This window comes from Gorilla gorilla, chromosome 9, assembly GCF_029281585.2.
Source record: "Gorilla gorilla gorilla isolate KB3781 chromosome 9, NHGRI_mGorGor1-v2.1_pri, whole genome shotgun sequence".
NCBI classification, from domain to species: Eukaryota; Metazoa; Chordata; class Mammalia; order Primates; family Hominidae; genus Gorilla; species Gorilla gorilla.
The window spans coordinates 129,038,351-129,058,178 of NC_073233.2; the positions used below are offsets into that span (position 1 = coordinate 129,038,351).

Below are 19,828 nucleotides of genomic sequence, written 5' to 3' on the forward strand. Positions count from 1 at the left end.
AAAGGACCTACTGAACGCATGACCCAAGCAGCAGAGCTGCTTGCATAGTAGCCTGGAGCTGCAATGGAATTCTTTTATGTTCTCAAACCAACACAAAAGTGGCTTAATTTCATATCACCTGAGGCAATTTCTCTGAGTTTGGAAAATGTAGCCTGCAGAACCCGAAGAAGCTGACAAAGAACAAAGAATTTCTTTGTAGACAGGCTACAAGATGCAGCAATTTGCCTTTTCCTTTGGAGGAGTTGTCCCAGCATGTTCCTGGCCACTGGATTCCTTACAACTTTACTGAAATAGCATCCCTGAATCTTTGTAGGATATATCTTGCACCTTCTGGAGCACCTGTGTGTTACCAAGGCATCTAGCCTGCTGGCCATCTCTTGCCCATGGTGCCCAGTCTGTTGATGTTGTCAATGCAGTGAATCAAGGTGATGTTCTGTAGTACCCAGATGGCTCAGATCTCTTTGCATTATAATATGAAAGAAGGTGGGAGACTTATAGCCCTGGGGCTAAGCTAGAAATATACATATATATATATTGCTGTCTGTTCCATAAGATGTGAACTATTTTTGACCCTTATACCTGATTCAAACAGGAAAACAAAATGCATTTGTGAAATGAATGGCCACATATCACGTATCTGAAGCACAGCAGCTGTGATTCGTACTACCACTTGGTTGAACTTGGGGTGGTCCATAGCCATTCTCTAGGATCCATCCTGGCCAGTTCAATAAAGATATGATAGAGTCCACCACCCCTTTTCTTTAAGAGTGACACTAATGTTTACCATTCTCCCCACAGCCCAGGATGCAATATTCTTTTATATTACTACTTTAGCCAGAGTAGGGGGAGGGAGTGTCAGAGATTTCCACTTGCCTTCCTTACTATGACAGTTGTTACTCAATAGGCTAAAGACCCAATGTGCCAAGTATTAATACATCAATCCCAATTATACACACTCACCGACCAGCTTCCCAATCCAACAAATGATAAGTCAGCTTGGTCTCTCCCCACACCTGATGTTCTCTCACAGCCAGATTCTCAAAGACATTCTAATTCATGTATGCCGCCATCTTGTGTATCTGGTTATGCCCAGATGGCATTTATACCAGCAGCAGTCTTGCCTCGAGAAGGATGGAGCATCAAATGTGGGTCAAAAGAGCTGAGATATAAATATCCTAGAGTGCATGGAAAAAGAAAGCAATTAGTATGCCTCTAGCAGTTTATTAAAACAGAGCCAACGATTTTGCTTCAAGACATTTAGGTTCACTGCTGGACTAAAACCTTAATAAAGGCTGGACAAACAGAATCCTTCTCTAGGTGAATCTTTGATTTGAGCTTAATTTTATTGTAATATCTTGGGACTGGGAAAATAACATCCAGGGGGTCTGCAGACCCTGTAAACCTACTGTAAGCTTTTCTAGGATTCCTTTTATTCCCTGAGCCCTATGTGTTCCCACTTTAACAGGGTCTTTGGGTATCATTATTAACTCAAACTCCTTCTATAACAGTCCTCAAAATATCTAGGCATTCTCCTTCCCTCAGTCTATGGTCACTTGTGTAAATGGCCAAAGGTCTTTTTGGGGACAGATTGGGAAAATTACCATATTTGCCATGGTTTTGCAGGGTCCTTCCCTTTGGGGACCTGTTACCTTTTCAGTTTACAGATTCCAGATTTGAAAACTGACTCAGATCCAGAAACCAAGCAGGGACCATGGTTTTTTATTGGTACCACTGTTCTCCACCTTTCTCAACCATTCCTGCTATTATGATTATTATGATGATGATGATGATTATTATTATTATTTTTGAGACAGAGTCTCGCTCTGTTGCCCAGGCTGGAGTCCAGTGGGGAGATCTCGGCTCACTGCAACCTCCACCTCCCAGGTTCAAGCAATTATCCTGCCTCAGCCTCCTGAGAAGCCGCGATTCCAGGCACACCACCACGCCCAGCTAATTTTTGTATTTTTAGTAGAGATAGGGTTTCACCATGTTGGCCAGGCTGGTCTTGAACTCCTGACCTCAGGTGATCTGCCTGCCTTGACCTCCCAAAGTGCTGGGATTACAGGTGTGAGCCACCGTGCCCGGCCCTTGCTCTTTTATATTATTATACAGAGGAAATCGTGCTTTCGTTGGCTGCCCATCTGCTTTGCCCCTTGGATACTGTGCTCTATTAAGCATGTCCTTGACTCTTTAAGAATCAGGCCCCTTGGCTGCCCCTCTGATCTTCTTGGTCATTATAAAAATTATGACTGCCCCCCAACATCCCTGGCTTCACACAGTAGAGTGATGTCACCTGGCTTGTATTTCTTCATGGACCCATCATCTCCGTTGCTGTCAGAGCCAAGTTCCGTGATCACCTTTCCTGGCATTAGCCTTGGCTGGCATTAGGGAGCCACTACTGAGCTGCTTAGTGATGCTGGTGCCTCCCTTTCCAGTATATTCCTGCTGGCTTTGGTGGCTGGTGCGTCTGCCCTCTGGCCTTCATGGAACATGATTGTCCAGTGGGCCTAGCAGAGTCACATAATATATCTGTTCCACCATGCAAACATCTGTGAGCCTTTTGGTCCCTTCTTCGGCCATCTGCCATGGTAATTCAGGCATTTGAACCTTGCTCAGTGTGAGCCATCATTTCTTCCAGGCTTCTAGAAGCTTCTCTAGGAGTGAGTTTGCACCATCCCCTTGTGCTCTTGACACCACGTTGAAGTCTGTAGCTCTAGAGAGTGCCCCTAAGTCAACAAACTCTCTCTCGTTCTATCTTACAGCCCAGCCTCCTTGATAGAGCAGCCTCAGAATCCAGCCCCCTGGGTATGCCCTCCCCTCATCCCTACCAGTGTGTGCTGGCGCTTTGCACCTGCAGCACCTTCGTGGGCACAGTCCCTTTAGACTCCTGTCAGGCCCAGCATGTCTCTGGCTGGGTTATGCGGCAGCTTAGCCCAGATTATACGCCTGGCATTCAGGAGAGAAGGTGGGAGCAGCTTTTGAAGAGAGCAACTGTTGTCTTGTGGGGGAAAGTCCTCTCTACTGTCTTTCTGTGCTGGGAGAAATTTTAACTCCTGATGGTGTGGAGTAGGATGTGTCTAAAGGATCAGAAGTTTTGAGAAATAAATCTTTGGAGGCATCTACCCAGATGGCCTCCAAATGAGGCTAGGTATATAAAATAGGTATATAAAATACCTGTATGTACATATGTGTGTACATGTGTATATGATAAATCATATGTATAATATATATGTATGTATATATAATTTATTATATATACATACATATATATACACCCACATATATGTATGTTTTTCCCAGGTAGGCCTTGATATTGGCATAATAGAGCTGCTTCCCTTGAGTGCCTGACCAAGTCCTTGTCATTCAACAGGGCTCTCCAGAGCAAAAACTGCCCATTCGGGGAGTCCTGCTTTGAGTGGAAAGTGATACACTGTGTAGCCTGACCTTGCCCGGTCATTGGCGGAGGGCTGCCCCATGAAGAGTGTGTCCTGGGTTTCAGCACTGGGGCTGAGCCTGAAGGCACTGAGGGCTGGAGGCTGTTGGCCAACTGTGCTTCTCACATCTCTGTTGTACGGGGGTCTGAGTGGCGCATCTCCCAGTCTGCCATAGCCAATAACTGCATCATTTCAAAGTAGCTCCCATCTGACCATCTGTTCCACAGAAAAAGGTATACAAAACCTAAGAAAACAACACAAAAACAAAATAAAACCCATTCTACTTGATTTTAGAGGACTGTATTTTTTTATTTTGTTTGAGCTGTCTTTCCTCTTGCTTATAAAACAGCATCAACTTCTGCCATTTTTTTTGTATAAAGCACAGTTATCTTGGGTAACTAGCTCCAACCCACCCCCACCGTACCCCACATCTAAATCTTGTCAAAATCTTTGCTCACCTCACACTTTCAACAAAATAAGTCCTCCTGCTGACACAGCATGAAAAGAGATTTTTGTCATTTGTCAATCTGTGACCACTGGGTGTACACCAGAACACACACTCACTGACCAGCTTCCCAAAGTGATAAGCCAGCCTGGTGTCTCCCCACGCACCTGGTGTTCCCTTGCAGCCGGATTCTCAAAGGCATTCTAATTAATGTATGCCACCATCTTGTGTATCTGGTTATGCCCAGATGGCATTTATCCGAGCAGCAGTCCTGTCTCGAGAAGGATGGAGCATCCAACATGGGTCAAAAGGGCTGAGATATAAATATCCTAGAATGCATGAAAAAGGAAGAAAGCAATTAGTATGCCACCAGAAGTTAATTAAAACACAGCCAGCGATTTTGCTTCAAGACATTTAGGTTGACTACTGGACTAAAACCTGAGGCTGGACAAAGAGAATCCTTCTGTAATGAGTCTTTGATTTGAACTTAATTTTATTTTAAATAGGCACCCAAGAAACTAGCTTTTCTGTTATATAAATATACGCCATTCTAAGCACTCCTAGAATCCAAAGAAAAATAAATAAATGTGAGTCATTTGGAAAGAAGCAGTCATTTAACATCTGTAAGTAAATATGTGTGGAGGATTCATAATACCAGTGAGAGAATAAACAATGTGGGAAACCTACTGAATTATCACAGGTTTTTGGAAAAACACGGAGTAATTTAAACTAAAAAAATTTAGCTCGCCAAGCACTCTTGTCCATTTTAAGACAACATGCTTAAACCCAGAATTATATTTCTTTTGTACAGTTGGCATTTAAATGTCTGGTCAGAGAAAATTTGCAGTAATTTTTAAATTCCCATTGATGTACAGAAGAGTTTTTTTTCCTGCTACAGTCAAGTTACTTCTTTCTTAATAAATTCCATTTAAACATTTTGAATAGTAGATTTAGCTTATGCCTTAGCCAGTTTTGCTCATTCCACATCTGCTGGATGCTTGGAAGCATGTAACCGAGCGCGTTTTCCTCTTATTCACATGCCTTTTAAACTATTTACTTACTGCAAATTTTTTATCAGAAGGGGTTTATCTCCCCCCTCTGCCTCCAGTGACCCTCACTGGGTGTTAGGGAAGGTTTCCAGGCCACAGTTTGAGATTTCCCTTGTGGAAGATCGTGTCTAGCGCTAGGTCCCTTGTTAGATTTTGCCTGGAAAGTGCCCTGTCCTATCTCCTGCAGAGCGGTGCATCAGAGAGAAAAGAGAGGGCATAAAACCTAAAAAGCTTGGAAAAGTTTCTTTAAATACTTCATGCATACCTGTGAAAAAATAGAGTAGAGCCTATCTGTGGCGACTGTTGAAAACCAGAGAAACAAAAAAAGACTTTAATAGAAAACCAACTTCATTTAAATGTTGGAGGCAGCTGCTTTGTTTGGAGTTTTAATCCCATGCTGGTGGATGCTAATTCTGTAACATTATACAGTTGCCTTCTTTTGGGTACAAAGGTAGAAGGGGGGTTTTCTTTTGTGTTTTTCAGTGCAAAGTGATTCTGATCAGAAAGGCCCAAGGTTTCAGCTCCAAGTACCTGACATTTCCATCTGAATCTACTTTTTTTTTCAAAGGGGAAAAAAAAAGGTCTAGTTTTTCAGGAAAAGAACCTCTCTACGCAATCCTGAAACTGATCTTTAGATTTACTTTTCCTTAATCAATAGAAAAAAACTTGATTGCAACTCAACACTTACCTGTCTCTAGTGCAGGACTAACTTAATTTTTGGTTTTAAGAGTACGAGATTCAGACATTATTTCAGGAATCAGAAATTATTGGCAACAAGTTGAGGAGAACTGACATGAATTCTTGTTTTACCTAATTTTTTCTGGCTTACCAAGATTTGGCTTAATATTTCTGACTCAGTTCCTCCAGCCTCTACAGAACAGGTTAGTGACATTTTTCATAAATACAAATATCTAAATGAATCCTCCTTACTTCTCTCTGAACCGGTTCCCTAAGGGCTCTAGTCTTAAACTTGCACGGCATCTGTCTCCATTAAAGCTGTGTGTGATTTCTGCTAAACCTTTTGTACCCTTTCCGGCAAAACTGTCTAATATTTAATATGTGCTTGAAATTACAACATATATACTTGACAACTAAAGATTTGCAATAAAACTCTCACAGGATAAATTCATTGCCTTTCCTGTGAAAGTTTGGCTGAAGAATTGTGATAACTTCAAATGATAAGAGGAAGGTTTTTCTTTTTTAATAATACTGTCAGGAGGAGACTTCATGGTCTAGCCACACGCTTTGGTGATGTCTAACTTGAGCTTGCGTCCGTGTTCTCATCGCAGCTTTGCAGAGTGACACAGACAAAACATGCTCCTAATGGAGGGTAAAGCCACCGTGCAACCGATTGTAAACTAACACGAAAACAAGTTTCTCTTTGCTGTGTTCCTTCTTTAATTAACTTGCTGGAACTAATTGGTTGCTTGTGCGCTGGATTCTATTTTTATTGTGATTCCAACTCTGGATTGGTCCTTTTTTATTACTAATGTTTCTATCATTCATTTCACTGTGGGAAGTCAGTGAACAGAGTAGACTGGCCCTGAATCTGGTCAATACTTCAAAATGATGGATCGGCTCCATTCTATGGAGAAGGTGATGGCAAACTCTAAATTCTCCTAGCTGTAGAACACATTGTGTTTTAACCAACTTTTGTTTGATTCTGATGGAAAGCTGTAGTGAAAATTAGGAAATCCAGGTCTCACTGGGGTGTGGTTTCTGCTGCAGAGACACAACCCGGGACCTGCATGCATCTTTAGCGTTGGGTCCTAGTTTTCAGCGCTTAATTTGATGCAGAGGGGATACCTTTCCTTTACGCATACCACTCTCACTGATTCTAAATAATTACTTGACAGTTTGAATGATCTCATTACACTTCCAGACTGGCTTCTTCTGGGCATCTAATTTGTTCATGAAGTGTTGAACTTAGGAGGACCTGCCAGCATTCAGGGGATTTCAGCCCGACTCAGCACTGTTGATGTTGTTATGTGAATTTGTTCTATGGCGGTTTTGATGGTCTTGGGATTCGCCACTAAACACACCTGGTGTTCTGTTTACTCTGGCAAGCTGGGGATTTTTTTTTTCATTTTGTTTTTAAAATTCCAGGATGAATTATTCATCATTCCTTAGAATTTGGGTCTCTTTCATCTTCGCACTTGTACGGCACCAAGGTGAGTACTACAGAAATCCATAAAGCTCTCAGTTAGCATGCTCTTGAATTGATAAAGAGACACTTTTATTGGAACCATAATTGTAAGGGCAGGTGCATGTGTGTCTACAGATACAAGAGAAAAATGTAATTAAATTCTATTATCAAGGGTAAAATTCGTTAACTTTAAATGAGGTTTACTTATATTCCCACTTTTTTCTTATTTAACTTCAAATACTATTTGTATATACCAGCTTGCCCTGTGCTAGTGGAGTAGATCTTTAAAATTATGCAAAATTATTTCCATTAAAAGTAGATAAGATAGGTGTATGTGCACTTCATGTCTGATCACTGATTTCCATTAAGGCATTTAATTTGTGGTGGAGACGTTAAAGAATCTACTTATTTCGGCCAAAAACTAGGAAATTACAATAGCATTGATGTCAGTGGTTTGTGTATCAGTGACCTTTTATGTGGCCCCCAAATCTAAAACTTAAATAAGACAATTTTTCCCCTCAGTGATTCCTTCTTTTTCTCTGTGTAGCACTGCCCTGGGTAAGTGAAAGGCCACATATGTTTTTTTTCTACTGTTGTTTTGGATTTTAGACAAAGATGGGGCGGTCTACGTAGATTTTAACTTTTTATGGCTAAAATTCTAAGGCACCTTTCTTTACCTTGCGAGTTTGTCTAGTTCAAGTGGCACATGAGTACAAGTCTGAGATGAACACGTCAAGCCCCTGTGCAGTGCTAATATTTTTCCAGAATTGGTGAATTTAAGCAGTTAAACCATAGTGTGAAACCCCACGGGAATGAAAGAGGGCCCATGACTTCAACCTCCTACCCCAGCTCCAAGAAAGTATATTTTATTTGGTGGGAAAAAAAAATCCTGGAAACGTAGCTATGTTTATTGTGAAATTCTCAGCTTAGGGCAAGCATGGATAGGGATATTCTTTCTTTTAGCAACTCTGATGTTATTGATAGGCCATGCTGCTAACAGTTTTATATATATATATATAAATAATAATGGCTTCTGCAGTGTTAATTACTGTAGTTTAAACCTACGCCCTTGCGTTTAGCACCCTCTTTTTCATTTGACAAGTATTATTTACCATATTAGATATTCTTAATGTTTGTATCCTTCTTAAAATTAAAAATATTTAACAGTCCGTTCTTTCCTATTCAAAATTGTGAACTAATTAGGATCACCCACGTAGAGAAGAATCTTGCAAACTGCCTCACCTTTGCCGCAGAAGAGGAAGTTAGGGTCATTCTCCCTGGCCATGGTTTTCCGTCTCCTCCATGCGGTATTACGGGTTTTCTATTCCCTAGGCAGACTGGCCAATCAGTGCAGCCCAAAATACCAATTAATCTTTCCATACAAATGATGATAATTCAGTGTGAATTTGAGCCCTCATTCATACTTGGGCACGACTCCTAAAAAGTTCCCCATGAAGGATAAATCCATGCCAGGACATAATTTGTTACTGTTAACTTCAGGAATAAGTAGCTGTGTATGATACTGTAGTAGAGATTATAAAGATTTTTTTTAATTAGTACTTCCAGGAATTTTTAATTTGTTACTATTATGTAAATAGAAATGTTAGAAGACCCCTTTTCACCTGCTGGTTGTGACATTAAATACAGCTCATGGGCCCAGAGTGCCTATGACCCGACACAGCGCCTCCTACAGCCTCAAATTCGGGCGGCTTCTCAGCAACTTCTGGGGTTTAGACGATGCATATACACGAATGACCAGATTAGTTTTGCTGCTCTCCTTGGATGTCAGCCCCTGGAAAGAAATTAGCCCTTCGTTGAGGCAGAACTCCTCTTGCTCCCTGCTTCAGAACTGGAGAGCTGGCTCTTGGCCTGGTGCAACAGGCCTGCTTTCTGGCCGCTTTGCACTCTCTTTTACATGAGCTGTTGTCTGTTCACTAAAAGCCTCCCAAAGGAGCAAAGACAGTCCTTGGCCGGTTGCTCCCCAGCCTATTGCTTCTGTCAGCACAGAGCAGGGACTTTCCCAAGGAGAAGGCCCGACACGAGAATGGGGGTGTCGGCATCTCATAGCAGCAAGCAGGTACCTCAGGAAGTGTGGCCGATGCCCAGAATGGTCTTGCCCCTGCCCCCGAGAATGAGAAATTTAAAAAAAGGAAAAAAGGGAGAAAACGATAGTGTCCTATTTTCTTATATTCATTCAGGAGAAGAAAGGACAGAGGCAAAGAAAAGTAACACCCAAAATGTAGATTATTTCACAGATGCTATTGGACTTGATCCTCAGTGATGCAGACCCTAGGGAACTTGTCTCATTTCTCCCACAAAACTGAGCCACATCTTGCAACAGTATGGACAGGAAACCTGGGAGCAGCAAGCTGGGAGAGGAGGTGACCCTGTCATGGCAGGATGCAGTGTGTGTTTGTGTGATGGCTCTCCAGTGACCAGGAGGACCAATCAGAGCCCTGCAATTCATTCTCTCCAAAGAGTTCTCAAGGACCCAACCCTCTGACCCTGGAGGATCTCATGTCTGTCTTTTGTAAAAAGGAGTTGGGCAAAGAGCCTCTTGCAGGGCCGCCCTCAATCAAGGTCATTCGTGGGCCAATTACTACAAATCCTCTCCTCCCACTTTTGTCTCAGTTCCCACTGTTGTTTATTTCCTTCTGGGATCTGGGATTTTCTCCAATTGTGCGGCAAGAGGGAGGGAACTCCTTTCAGGAAAACACACGATAGTGGAATTCTTGAGCTAGAACAGGAGCTTCGAAACTGTGGCCATGCCAGACCTAGAGGCTGCCTCTCAGTATCCAGAAAGCTCAAGGTTTCCAGGGAAATTTCACAAATTTCCAGCCAGCTGTAGCCATAGATATCACCAAGATGCATGAAAGTGCAAGAACATGCACAAAGTGCTTTCTCCTATGGAGAAACAATGTCTCTCCCATTTTCCCATTTCCCAGAGGCAGAAGATACTGCACTGTGTATGGCCTAGGTTTAGGATGAATGACAGGGCAGTATGACTTGCGTTCAGCTTGCAAGCCCTACTGAAAGAAGCTGGCTTCAGTAGGTAGGAGAGATGTAGCTTGCCAAACGGCAGACGGAGCTGCCATCTATCTAACCATCATCTCTCTTGACAGCTCAGCCCAGGGAGCTCATGTATCCATTTTGGCAGAATGACACCAAAACCCCTAAAGTAGATGATGGAAGCTCATCTGAGATTAAGTTGGCCATCCCAGTTTTCTTCTTTGGCGTTCCTTACCGCACTGTCTATGTAAGTGGAGAAGCAGCCCATCTGTTGTTCTCTGGCCCTCCCTTTTGTTTGTCATTAAGAAAAGCATTTTAAGTATCCTCTTCCAGAGCTCTGGGAAGGGAGGATTTACTGGCAGCCAAAACGACAAGTTCTGAGATTTCATGAGCTGATAGGTTTAATGATTAAGAAAGTCAAAGGTACATTTAATGGCTAATGTTCATAGTGGAGGAGTATACGGGGCAATAAATTGCTTTTGTGGGTGATTAAACATAGAAGTGAAGCAGAAGCCCCAATGCCATGAACGTTATTTCTGCTACTCAACGAGATAAAAAGATACAATGAACCACAGTAGGAGCAATATCATTTTTCTTTCCCTTCTGGGGGTGTGAAAAGTTTAGGCATCTGCTGTTCTTGGGCTTCCTACCAATTTGAAGCAGAGTCGGAACACAGTAGGGGGGTAATCAACTATTATATCAAAGCTGTTTGCAGAATTGGCCACCCTCAATATGGGTCTGTAGATAGGCCAGAGGGTCCCATCGCCCAACCCACACTAAGAAATGGTCCCATTTGTGATCAGAGCTCTCCTAGGCACCTGTGTTCTCAGGTTTTTGTTTTTGGTTTTTTGGATCATTGGGTTTGCTGCTAGTGAAACTGTTGCACATGAAGAGGAAGATTCAGAGCAGCCGAGCCTGGCTTTATTGTTGGCCTTAAAGAACTGGGTGAGGGATTATACCACACCCCTGGAGGAAGAATGCAACCCTAAGCATGTCCACCTCTGGCCGTCTCTACGTCTGGGACCTCTCTCTTCCCCAACTTTTGATTTATGGCTCCGGGATGATTCCCGCTAGAAAAGAGTTCGCTATTCCATTACCTAACGGTGGTCCCTGAACCTGCAGAAGCAGCGTCGCACATGCACTCATTAGCAATGTCATTTCTCAGGTCCCACCCCACACCTATTGAGTCAGAAACTCTGGGAGGAGGAGCCAGTGATCTGTGTTTTAATGAGTCCTTCCAGTGGTTCTGATGCCCACAAAAGTTTGAGAACCACTGATCTCAACCATAGGATCTAATCAAGACACATGTGAGTCATCACCAGCTTCCTCTGCCAGTCTGTGTGTTTTAATTACACCTGTTGTTCCCTAGCAAACACTTCATTCTGACATCCTGAAACGCCTTTTATACTCTATTCACGGCAGGGCCTCCCTAGTCTGTGTTTGTAATAGCTGGTTTTAAGTTTTGGCTTGTGTTGACCTGATTTTGGCAATAAGGGAGTGAGGACTTCCGTGCTGGAAGCTCAGTTAAGCTAGTTTTTCTTCTCTATTGCACTGTGTGATATGGAGTCTGAAGAATTTTTTCTTGCCCTTGCAACAGGAGGTTCCTTAGCTTGAGGCAGATTTATTTGAGGGTAAATTGTTCCTTGCGTTTCTAACACTTTGAGTAGTGCAGTTTTCTTCAAGACTCTAGGATGTTCCCAATTACTGGAAGACAATAGGCTCTTAATGTCTCTTCCAAACCCAAAGCCTTGCTTCCAAACCTGTAGACCTACCCTTGGCCCAGGCCTTGATAACTTGCCTCTGGGATCTGGGCCACTGTTAATGTCCATAATGTTACTGGTTAACAGGAACTTAACATATGATTGGAATGTGTAGGAAAATTATCTCCAGGTTTTCTATATCCAAGAATTGCAGTTCCCATTACAGGCACCTCTGCTGCTGAAGCCATGTCAGCCACGGGGTTAAATCAGTTTATCTACCAACGTACAGAGCTGCAGATTCACGCAGAGGCTGAATTGTTTACAGGTCCCTTGTAAACTGAGGGTATATCTTGGCTTGTGATTTCCAGTAAGGTTTCCTATTTAATTGTTTTACTAAGCCATTTACAAATCATGAAGAAATCACCATAAGATAGTCATTTACATAAACAGTGTAAAGTAGTCATGCCTCCATTTTTATGCAGCGATTGTACCAGGACACTATCACACCACATGAGCTGGAATGGAACTGGGCATCTGTAGGTCTTAACCTTGTCCTTGCTCTGAGTGCAGGAGTGATTGTGACATCAGTGGAGATCTTTTAAATGTCTCACCCAAAGCAGAATATTTTCATCAGAGACTGGAGTTGGATGAAGGAGTATTTGATTTATCTTTCTCTGACACTCCTCTTTTGTCATAAAATAGGAAGCAAGGCCTAACATAGGACACCTCAATTTTCAAATTTAACTTTACTTCCATGCTTATTTATTTTTCCTGCTTATTTTGTATTAGTGACCCTGAATCTGTCTTTAGTACCCATGTTACTCCCTGTCTGGCCCAGCACATACATGCATGCCACCCCCAGTACACACACACACACACACACACACCACCCCAAGTACACACACACACCACCCCAATATACATACACACACACCACCCTCAGTACACACACATGTACACACCCACCCCAGTATACACACACATACACACCATGCCCAGTACACAAACATATACATCCCACCTCAGTAAGCACACACACCCCACCCCCAGTACATACATATATACACACCCACTCCAGTATGCACACACTGCCCACCCCAGTACACACACACTCCAATATACACACACACATACACACCACCCCCAGTACACACACACACACACCACCCCCAGTACACACACACACACACATCCCAGTATACACACACACCACATCCCCAGTATACACACACACTCCCCACCCCAGAATACACACACAAAGCCCACTCCAGTACACACACATGCTCCAGTATACACACACACCTCACCCCAATACACACACACATACCCCCACTCCAGTACACACACACTTACACACCTCACCCCAGTACCCACACACACACCATCACCAGAACACACACACCCATACTCCTCATCCCAGTACACAAACACACACGCACCTCACCCCAGTACACAAACACACACTCACGCACCTCACCCCAGTACACACACACCCTTCAGTACACACACATGCATATCTCACCTGCAGTACACACATACACACACACAGAAGCACAACTCAGGAGCATTTGATAAGTGTAATAGAGACAGGATAGGGAACATGAAAATGAGACTGATTATTAATCAGAAATGAAGCTGGTTACAAATCGAATGTGAAAGAAAACCAATGAGTTTGTCTGGAAGTAAACGAACCTCTTAGTCTGAGCAATGGAACCCGGTGTTTGGGGGTTCTAATTCAGTAGTTTAAAAGTTGTTTTCATTCATACAGTTAGGCGAATGTCTGTCTTGGTTTGTGACTCTGAAGTTATGGTTTCAGATCCACTGTGCAAAACCTCTCTTATTTTCGTAGGTCAATAACAACGGAGTTGTTTCCTTCAATGTGCTAGTGAGCCAGTTCACGCCAGAATCCTTTCCCCTGACAGATGGGAGGGCCTTCATCGCCCCATTTTGGGCAGATGTGCACAATGGAATTCGAGGCGAGATCTATTACAGAGAGACCATGGACCCTGCCATCTTGAAAAGAGCCACCAAAGACATCAGGAAGTACTTCAAAGACATGGCAACCTTCTCCGCCACCTGGGTTTTCATTGTGACATGGGAGGAAGTCACGTTTTATGGAGGCAGCAGCACCACACCTGTAATAATTCAAATTTTCTGCTTTCCACTTCATAACCTGACATCTAATTCTTGTCCATCTTCGCTACCGTGAAGGAGTCTAATTATTAGAGCTAAGGAGTGTCAGTTCCCTTGAGTTAAACTAATGAGTCTTGCTACCCACTTTGCAGGAAACAGAGGGAACTATCACAGTTAACCAGCCCAGTCAGCTGTAATATTTCAGAAGATATGTCACCCCTATCACAAATCATCACTAATGCCTAAAAAAACCCCTCAAAAACTTTCCTGCTGTAAGTGACACTGCTGTTTTGCAGGAGAGTGCTTGAGGCACTGAGGCCCATTCCAGGCCACATGATTAGGGACCCATCTAGGGACCCAAAGGTCCTTTTCTCTTGCCCGAGGTACAAGTGCCTCTCTCCATCCCTGATTTCCTCCCTCTCTCCCCAGTAAAATGTGGTTGGAAGAGAAAAATAGCGTTCCAAGTTTGGGCCCAAATGATCTGGCTCATTTTATTATGTTGTGACATCTTTTTTATTGTTACCAGGGCTGAAATTATTCATATTTGATGTTAATTAGAGTGGGCAGTGAAAGTGTTTCATGAATAAAGTTTCAACATCTGCTCTGAAATCCCAAATGAGCAGTCAAATAAAAGTCAGATAAGAAAGATTATCACTGCCATTATTGCAGAGATAATCAACTTTCTACGTAAAGGGACAGAATGCAGTTTTCACAAAAGCCTGCAGCTTGTTTGGGTGACTTTGCCAGTGGAGAGTTTTGAAGTAGTAGACACATCTTCAACTGTATGATTTCTAGTAAGCAAAGACACTCAAAAAATCTGCCCTCCACTTACTTAGGATTATTTCCAATTCCATCTGTTTTCCAATTTCCTTGGCAACGAGTCAATTGTGGAGGGGTGGAACAAAAACGACTGAGTTAGAGAGAGGTGGAAAAGTGCTGGGTTTGCAGCTCACAGCTGCGACACCACGAACACATTATGTCTTAGCACCTTCTAGCCAGAGCATCAAGAAGCACTTTATCGCTAAGAGGTTCTGTAGAACAGAAAGACACAAGTTTAAACAGCGATGCATTGGCTAGAAATAACCTCTAAAGAAGCATACATTTCCCTCTGTCACGTTATAGATCGCTAACGACTCCTCGGGTGATGTTTTATGTCCTTTAAGCCTCCTATCTTACAGCGTTAGAATGTGGGATGCCAGCAATCGATAAATTTTAGTGTCATGGGGTGGGGGGAGGAAATGCCTATCAAATGCTGACCACCAGTTTTTCAAAAAAACTCCCATTGGCAATAAAAATGGCAAGATAATTTAGATACTTTCTGGCTTATACTTTGGAGTAAATTTCTGAACTAGGTGAGAACTCTTTCTGTGAGGATGAATGAAGTAACATCTAAGTGCTTTGAGCTCCTTGGAGTAAAAAAAGATGATGTAGTTCTCTGAAGCTGCAAAAGTGTCCATCCATCCCCATCTTTGAAATTGGCCCCACCTCTTTCATCCCGTTATTCCATGTTTCCCCTTCTGTATAGAAACACATATGATCAGGCCAGCTAAACACTGGGCTTGAGAGGTCTTTCAAAGGCAAAAATTCTCATGCGAGGCCAACAGAAGGGAAGGAAAGGGGACATGTTTACTTCAAGGAAGGAAAACTAATATTTACTGAGGGTTTACTATGTGTCTGGTGCTGAAGGCTATTTTTGCATATCATTTAACCCTCCCCAAAATGTTCCCGGACAAGTACTGTCTCCAATTTCAAGGGAAGGGAACAGGCCGGGAGAGGCCAAGTATCTCGTTCAAGTGGCAAGAAAAAGAATAGGATTCAAATCTCCTAGGAGACAGAGCAGGGGTTCAAACCAAAGTCTTCCAACTCCAAATCCCAGACTCTTCTTTCTTCAGCTGCCTCCTCCGGGTATCGCTGAAGTCCTCAGAAGCAAAAAAGGTTTTTTATTCAGAAGAGTCTTGGAATGAACGTTGAAGAATTCTGTAGTGTGGGAATGTGTAAGAGTGAGCTGAAGTGCGTGCAGGTGGCAGTCAGCCTCTGGGGTGTCACTGGGATGGCTGGTTGGTTTAGAGGTGACTTCAGGGGTTGGAAATGGATTGCTCTTGAGATCTGCTTGGACCAAAGATATTTCCAGCTTCACTGTGGGAGAAGGAATTCCCTTCTGAAGGAGAATCTTGGTCTGAAGGAGGCTCTAGCTTTAGTCCTTGTGACTTTGACTTTGCCCCTGTCCCTTGAACAAGAGCCTGCTGGTGACCTTACAGCAATCTTGAGCCTACTGCTCACTCATCTCTGTGTCCCACTTTCCTCTTCTGTTGAATGGGGCCAGAGACTGAAGGCGTATACCTGAGCAAGTCTATCACAAACGCCATCAGCTGTGGCCAGCACAGAGCATGGGAAGAAAAGTTCTTTACAAAAAGGGCTGTTCTTACTCATAGCTTGCCTCCCTTTCTGGGATCATCTAGAATGGGGAGATTTGGGGCTTCCAAGATCCTCTACCCCAGTTTGATTACACAGGATAAGGATTTGTGTCTTCCTCTGCATCAGACAGAGTGTCAGGCAGCTGGGAAAAGTGCTAGGTTTGAATAGAAAAAGGTCAATGCAGCCTCTCCTTTTAACTCTATTTCTATTAAATTTTTTGAAAACATGTGACAAGGGGTAAGGATTAGCAAGAGGAAAATATAAAGGACAGGGTTTGCTACAGCTTATTTCTGAAAACCGTTTACAAGTTTCATATGAATTTAAATAACATCTCTATCCTAAAAAGTTTAAAATGAAGACAGCATGGAATGGCAGTGCTCTGAGAGATGGACTGGGAACTCTGGCGCAAATCCCGTTTTCTGCTGCTGGGTCACTGTGAAATTTCCAGTAACTCATTTCCCACAGTCCCTAGTTTTCTTAACTATAAGATAGGCGTGGGCCAATACGATCACCCGTCTTAGCGTTGGTCTGGGGTACAGATGAATGTTAACGATTTTCAGAAATAAAGTGATGCACAAATGCTCAATTAGAGGAGTAACTTCTCCCCACAAAGTGCTTTTTAAAAATCACTTTCCCACTTCCATTTTTAAAAGGGGAGACATCTCATCAAGATTAATGTTTTCCGGGAAGGGAGAGAGCGCAATCCGCATGACCACTTTAATCACACGGACTGGTATCTGCTCCCTCTTCCAACCCGCCCTGCAAGAGGAACCGGTGGTTGCATCCTGGTCCCCGGCCGAGTCTTTCCTGTAGTTTATTCTCATGCTGCCATCTATAGGTGCTTTCATATTATCACACGCTTAGCCGGGCCTCTGAATTTTCTGTCTGGTAGAAGTCAGAGATGTAAGTGGGCGCTGAGTCAGACTCTGGGTTTATCTCAGGCAATTTCTCTTTTAGAAGCACAATCCCACATGTCTTGCTTTTCCCATCGGAGGCGAGAACAAATTCAGAGAGGAGTCAGAGCCGGAGGGCCTGGCTGCAGAGCAGCTCTGAGCTGCCTGTGGGTGGGGAGGGCGCAGGGTGAAGGGAGGACCTCCTTGGGGCCAGGACCTCCTGGGGAGTGCAAGTCATGAGACTGCGCATTCCCATTCTGTAGGTGAACACCTTCCAGGCCGTCCTGGTGTCCGATGGCTCCTATACATTCACCCTCTTCAATTATTACGAAATCAACTGGACCACGGGGACGGCGAGTGGCGGCGACCCCCTGACAGGTCTTGGTGGAGTGATGGCACAGGTAGGTGGCTCTCCACTTCATCCCCCGCGTGTTTCCGTCGCTGCACTCTCTGCTTCTGTGGCTCAGCATCCTGGAGGGAATCCTGCCACCAGCTTTTAACTAGAGACGCAGGTCTGATCTCGCAGGTGGACTACGAGGCTAGTCCTGCCCATGTTTGGCACCCTGACTCGGCTATGAAATGAACTAGGCAGTCCTTTCTCACCTAGAATGCTGGCCCCAATGACTCCAGGAAAAGACGGCTCTTGATTTTAGAGGTGCTGGATTTTAAAAATAAGGTAGTTGGGCCAGTTAACCCATGGGGAATTTTTGTACTCAAAAATCTTGTCTTCCTTTTATGCTGCAGGCAGGATTTAATGGTGGAAACCTCACCAATTTCTTCAGCCTCCCGGGGTCAAGAACCCCCGAGATCGTGAATATCCAGGAGACCACAAACGTCAATGTTCCAGGCCGCTGGGCATTTAAAGTTGATGGAAAGGAAATTGACCCAGCCAATGGCTGCACCTCAAGGGGTAAAGCTTTTCCTCTGTCTGTGGCAAGGCAGGGTTTGTTTAGTGTAGATTGACAGGCAAGCTTTTAAGCCACGGGGGCGGACTCATTCCTGATGCCTTACTCTTTTGACATCTCCCCGCTGGGTAATGGAGATCAAGGTAATTTTAGCATGTGCATTCATCACATCAGAAGCTAAAACACTGCATTCACTACCGTGTGGCTTTGGAAGTCCTTTTCTGGAGTGTGCACACAGTTATCCGTTCTGAACAACTCCGAAATGGACCAAGATCTTGAGTGATTTCTGAGCCAGAGGGACAGGAGGCAGCCCTCCTGTTTAACATTATTTTCGTTGTTGTTGTTGCCATTTCCTCCCCTGGCCCTTTACGTTTTTCTTCTCATCCTTATTCTCGCTCTGTCTTCTGCACTTTGTAGATCTACAGGAGTGGGTGCAGTTGGAGTATTGCCAAGTTCCTATGAGGGTAAATCAGTACTTCCTAGTATGATTAGAAAAAAAAGAAACAAAAAGTAGCATAAGCCTTTATGATAACTTCTCCTAAAATCTTCCCAGCATCAGCAAAACGTGCAGGAATTTGAGGAGAATCAAAGCTGACTTTAGGTATCTGTGAGTAAGCTGTAGTTGAACCTGGATGGATGTCCTTCACATTGGGCACCCAAAGTTTGGAGCCTTTTCTGAACTATCAAACCTCTTTAGATGTGCAAACTCATTGTGGACTTTCAGAAAAACATCCTGGTTTATGGATTCCTGCTTTTTTGTGTCCAAAAATATTTAGAAAACAGAATTTCTGATAATATTTCTACTTCCAGGAGTAGAAGCTACAGAAATTAGAAGAAGGAAATAATGCCTCTGTTCATTAGTCCATCCACCCACCCATCTATCCAGCTACCCACCCACCCATTCACCCACCCATCCACCTACCCACCCACCCATTCACCCCCCCATCTATTTATCCATCTACCCATTCACCCACTCATCCACCTACGCATCCATCCATTCATCCATCCACCCATTCACCAACCTATCCATCCACCCACCCATCCATCCACCTACCCACCCTCCCATTCACCCACCCATCCATCCACCTACCCACCCACCCATTCACCCACCCATCCATTTATCCATCCACCCATTCACCCACCCATCCATCCACCTACTCACCCATCCACCTACTTACCCATCCACCAACCCATCCATCAAGTCATCCAGCCATTTAGCAAGCCATTGCATCTTTCTGAAAAACATTTTGAGAGCCCCATTGAAACGACAGCCACTGTGTGAGGTGCTGGAGATAAAGCTGCTCTAGCTGCCCATGACATTACTATGGTAGACGAGACAGAGCCATGGGAACAATGATGACACAGCATAAGACATATTATGATAGACACTTGTGTAGGGTACTGTGGAAACACAGAGGAAGACCGTGGGAAAAGTGTTTCCAGACCTCTAAGGAAGTTTTGGATAGGAATGAGGAGGTGCCTTTATCCCCTCAGATAGAAGCTTGGACTGCTTGTCTTGGCAGCCCTGGGAGGCCTCAGGGTTCTTTCTTGGCTCAGCTTCAATTTGTTGTTGTTATTGTTGTTTTCTGTTTAGGAGACAGGGTCTCTCTCTGTCACCCAGACTGGCTAGAGAACAGTGTCGTGGTCATAGCTCACTGTAACTTTGAACTCCAAACTCCTGGGCTCAAGTAATCCTCTC

General features: G+C 43.7%; 1 protein-coding gene across 3 annotated transcripts in view; it reads left to right on the plus strand.

Annotated features, from left to right (window-relative positions):
- The window catches only part of LOC101149677 (tubulin-specific chaperone cofactor E-like protein), a 166,364-nt gene that overhangs the window by 71,615 nt on the left and 74,921 nt on the right, over positions 1-19,828 (plus strand). For all 3 annotated transcript variants that reach the window (XM_019035734.4, XM_063693610.1, XM_063693611.1), the window contains 5 exons: positions 7,035-7,099; positions 10,197-10,330; positions 13,633-13,920; positions 17,488-17,625; positions 17,969-18,134. In XM_019035734.4, coding sequence (XP_018891279.3) covers positions 7,035-7,099; positions 10,197-10,330; positions 13,633-13,920; positions 17,488-17,625; positions 17,969-18,134 — 791 coding nt within the window. The remainder of the gene's footprint in view (positions 1-7,034; positions 7,100-10,196; positions 10,331-13,632; positions 13,921-17,487; positions 17,626-17,968; positions 18,135-19,828) is intronic.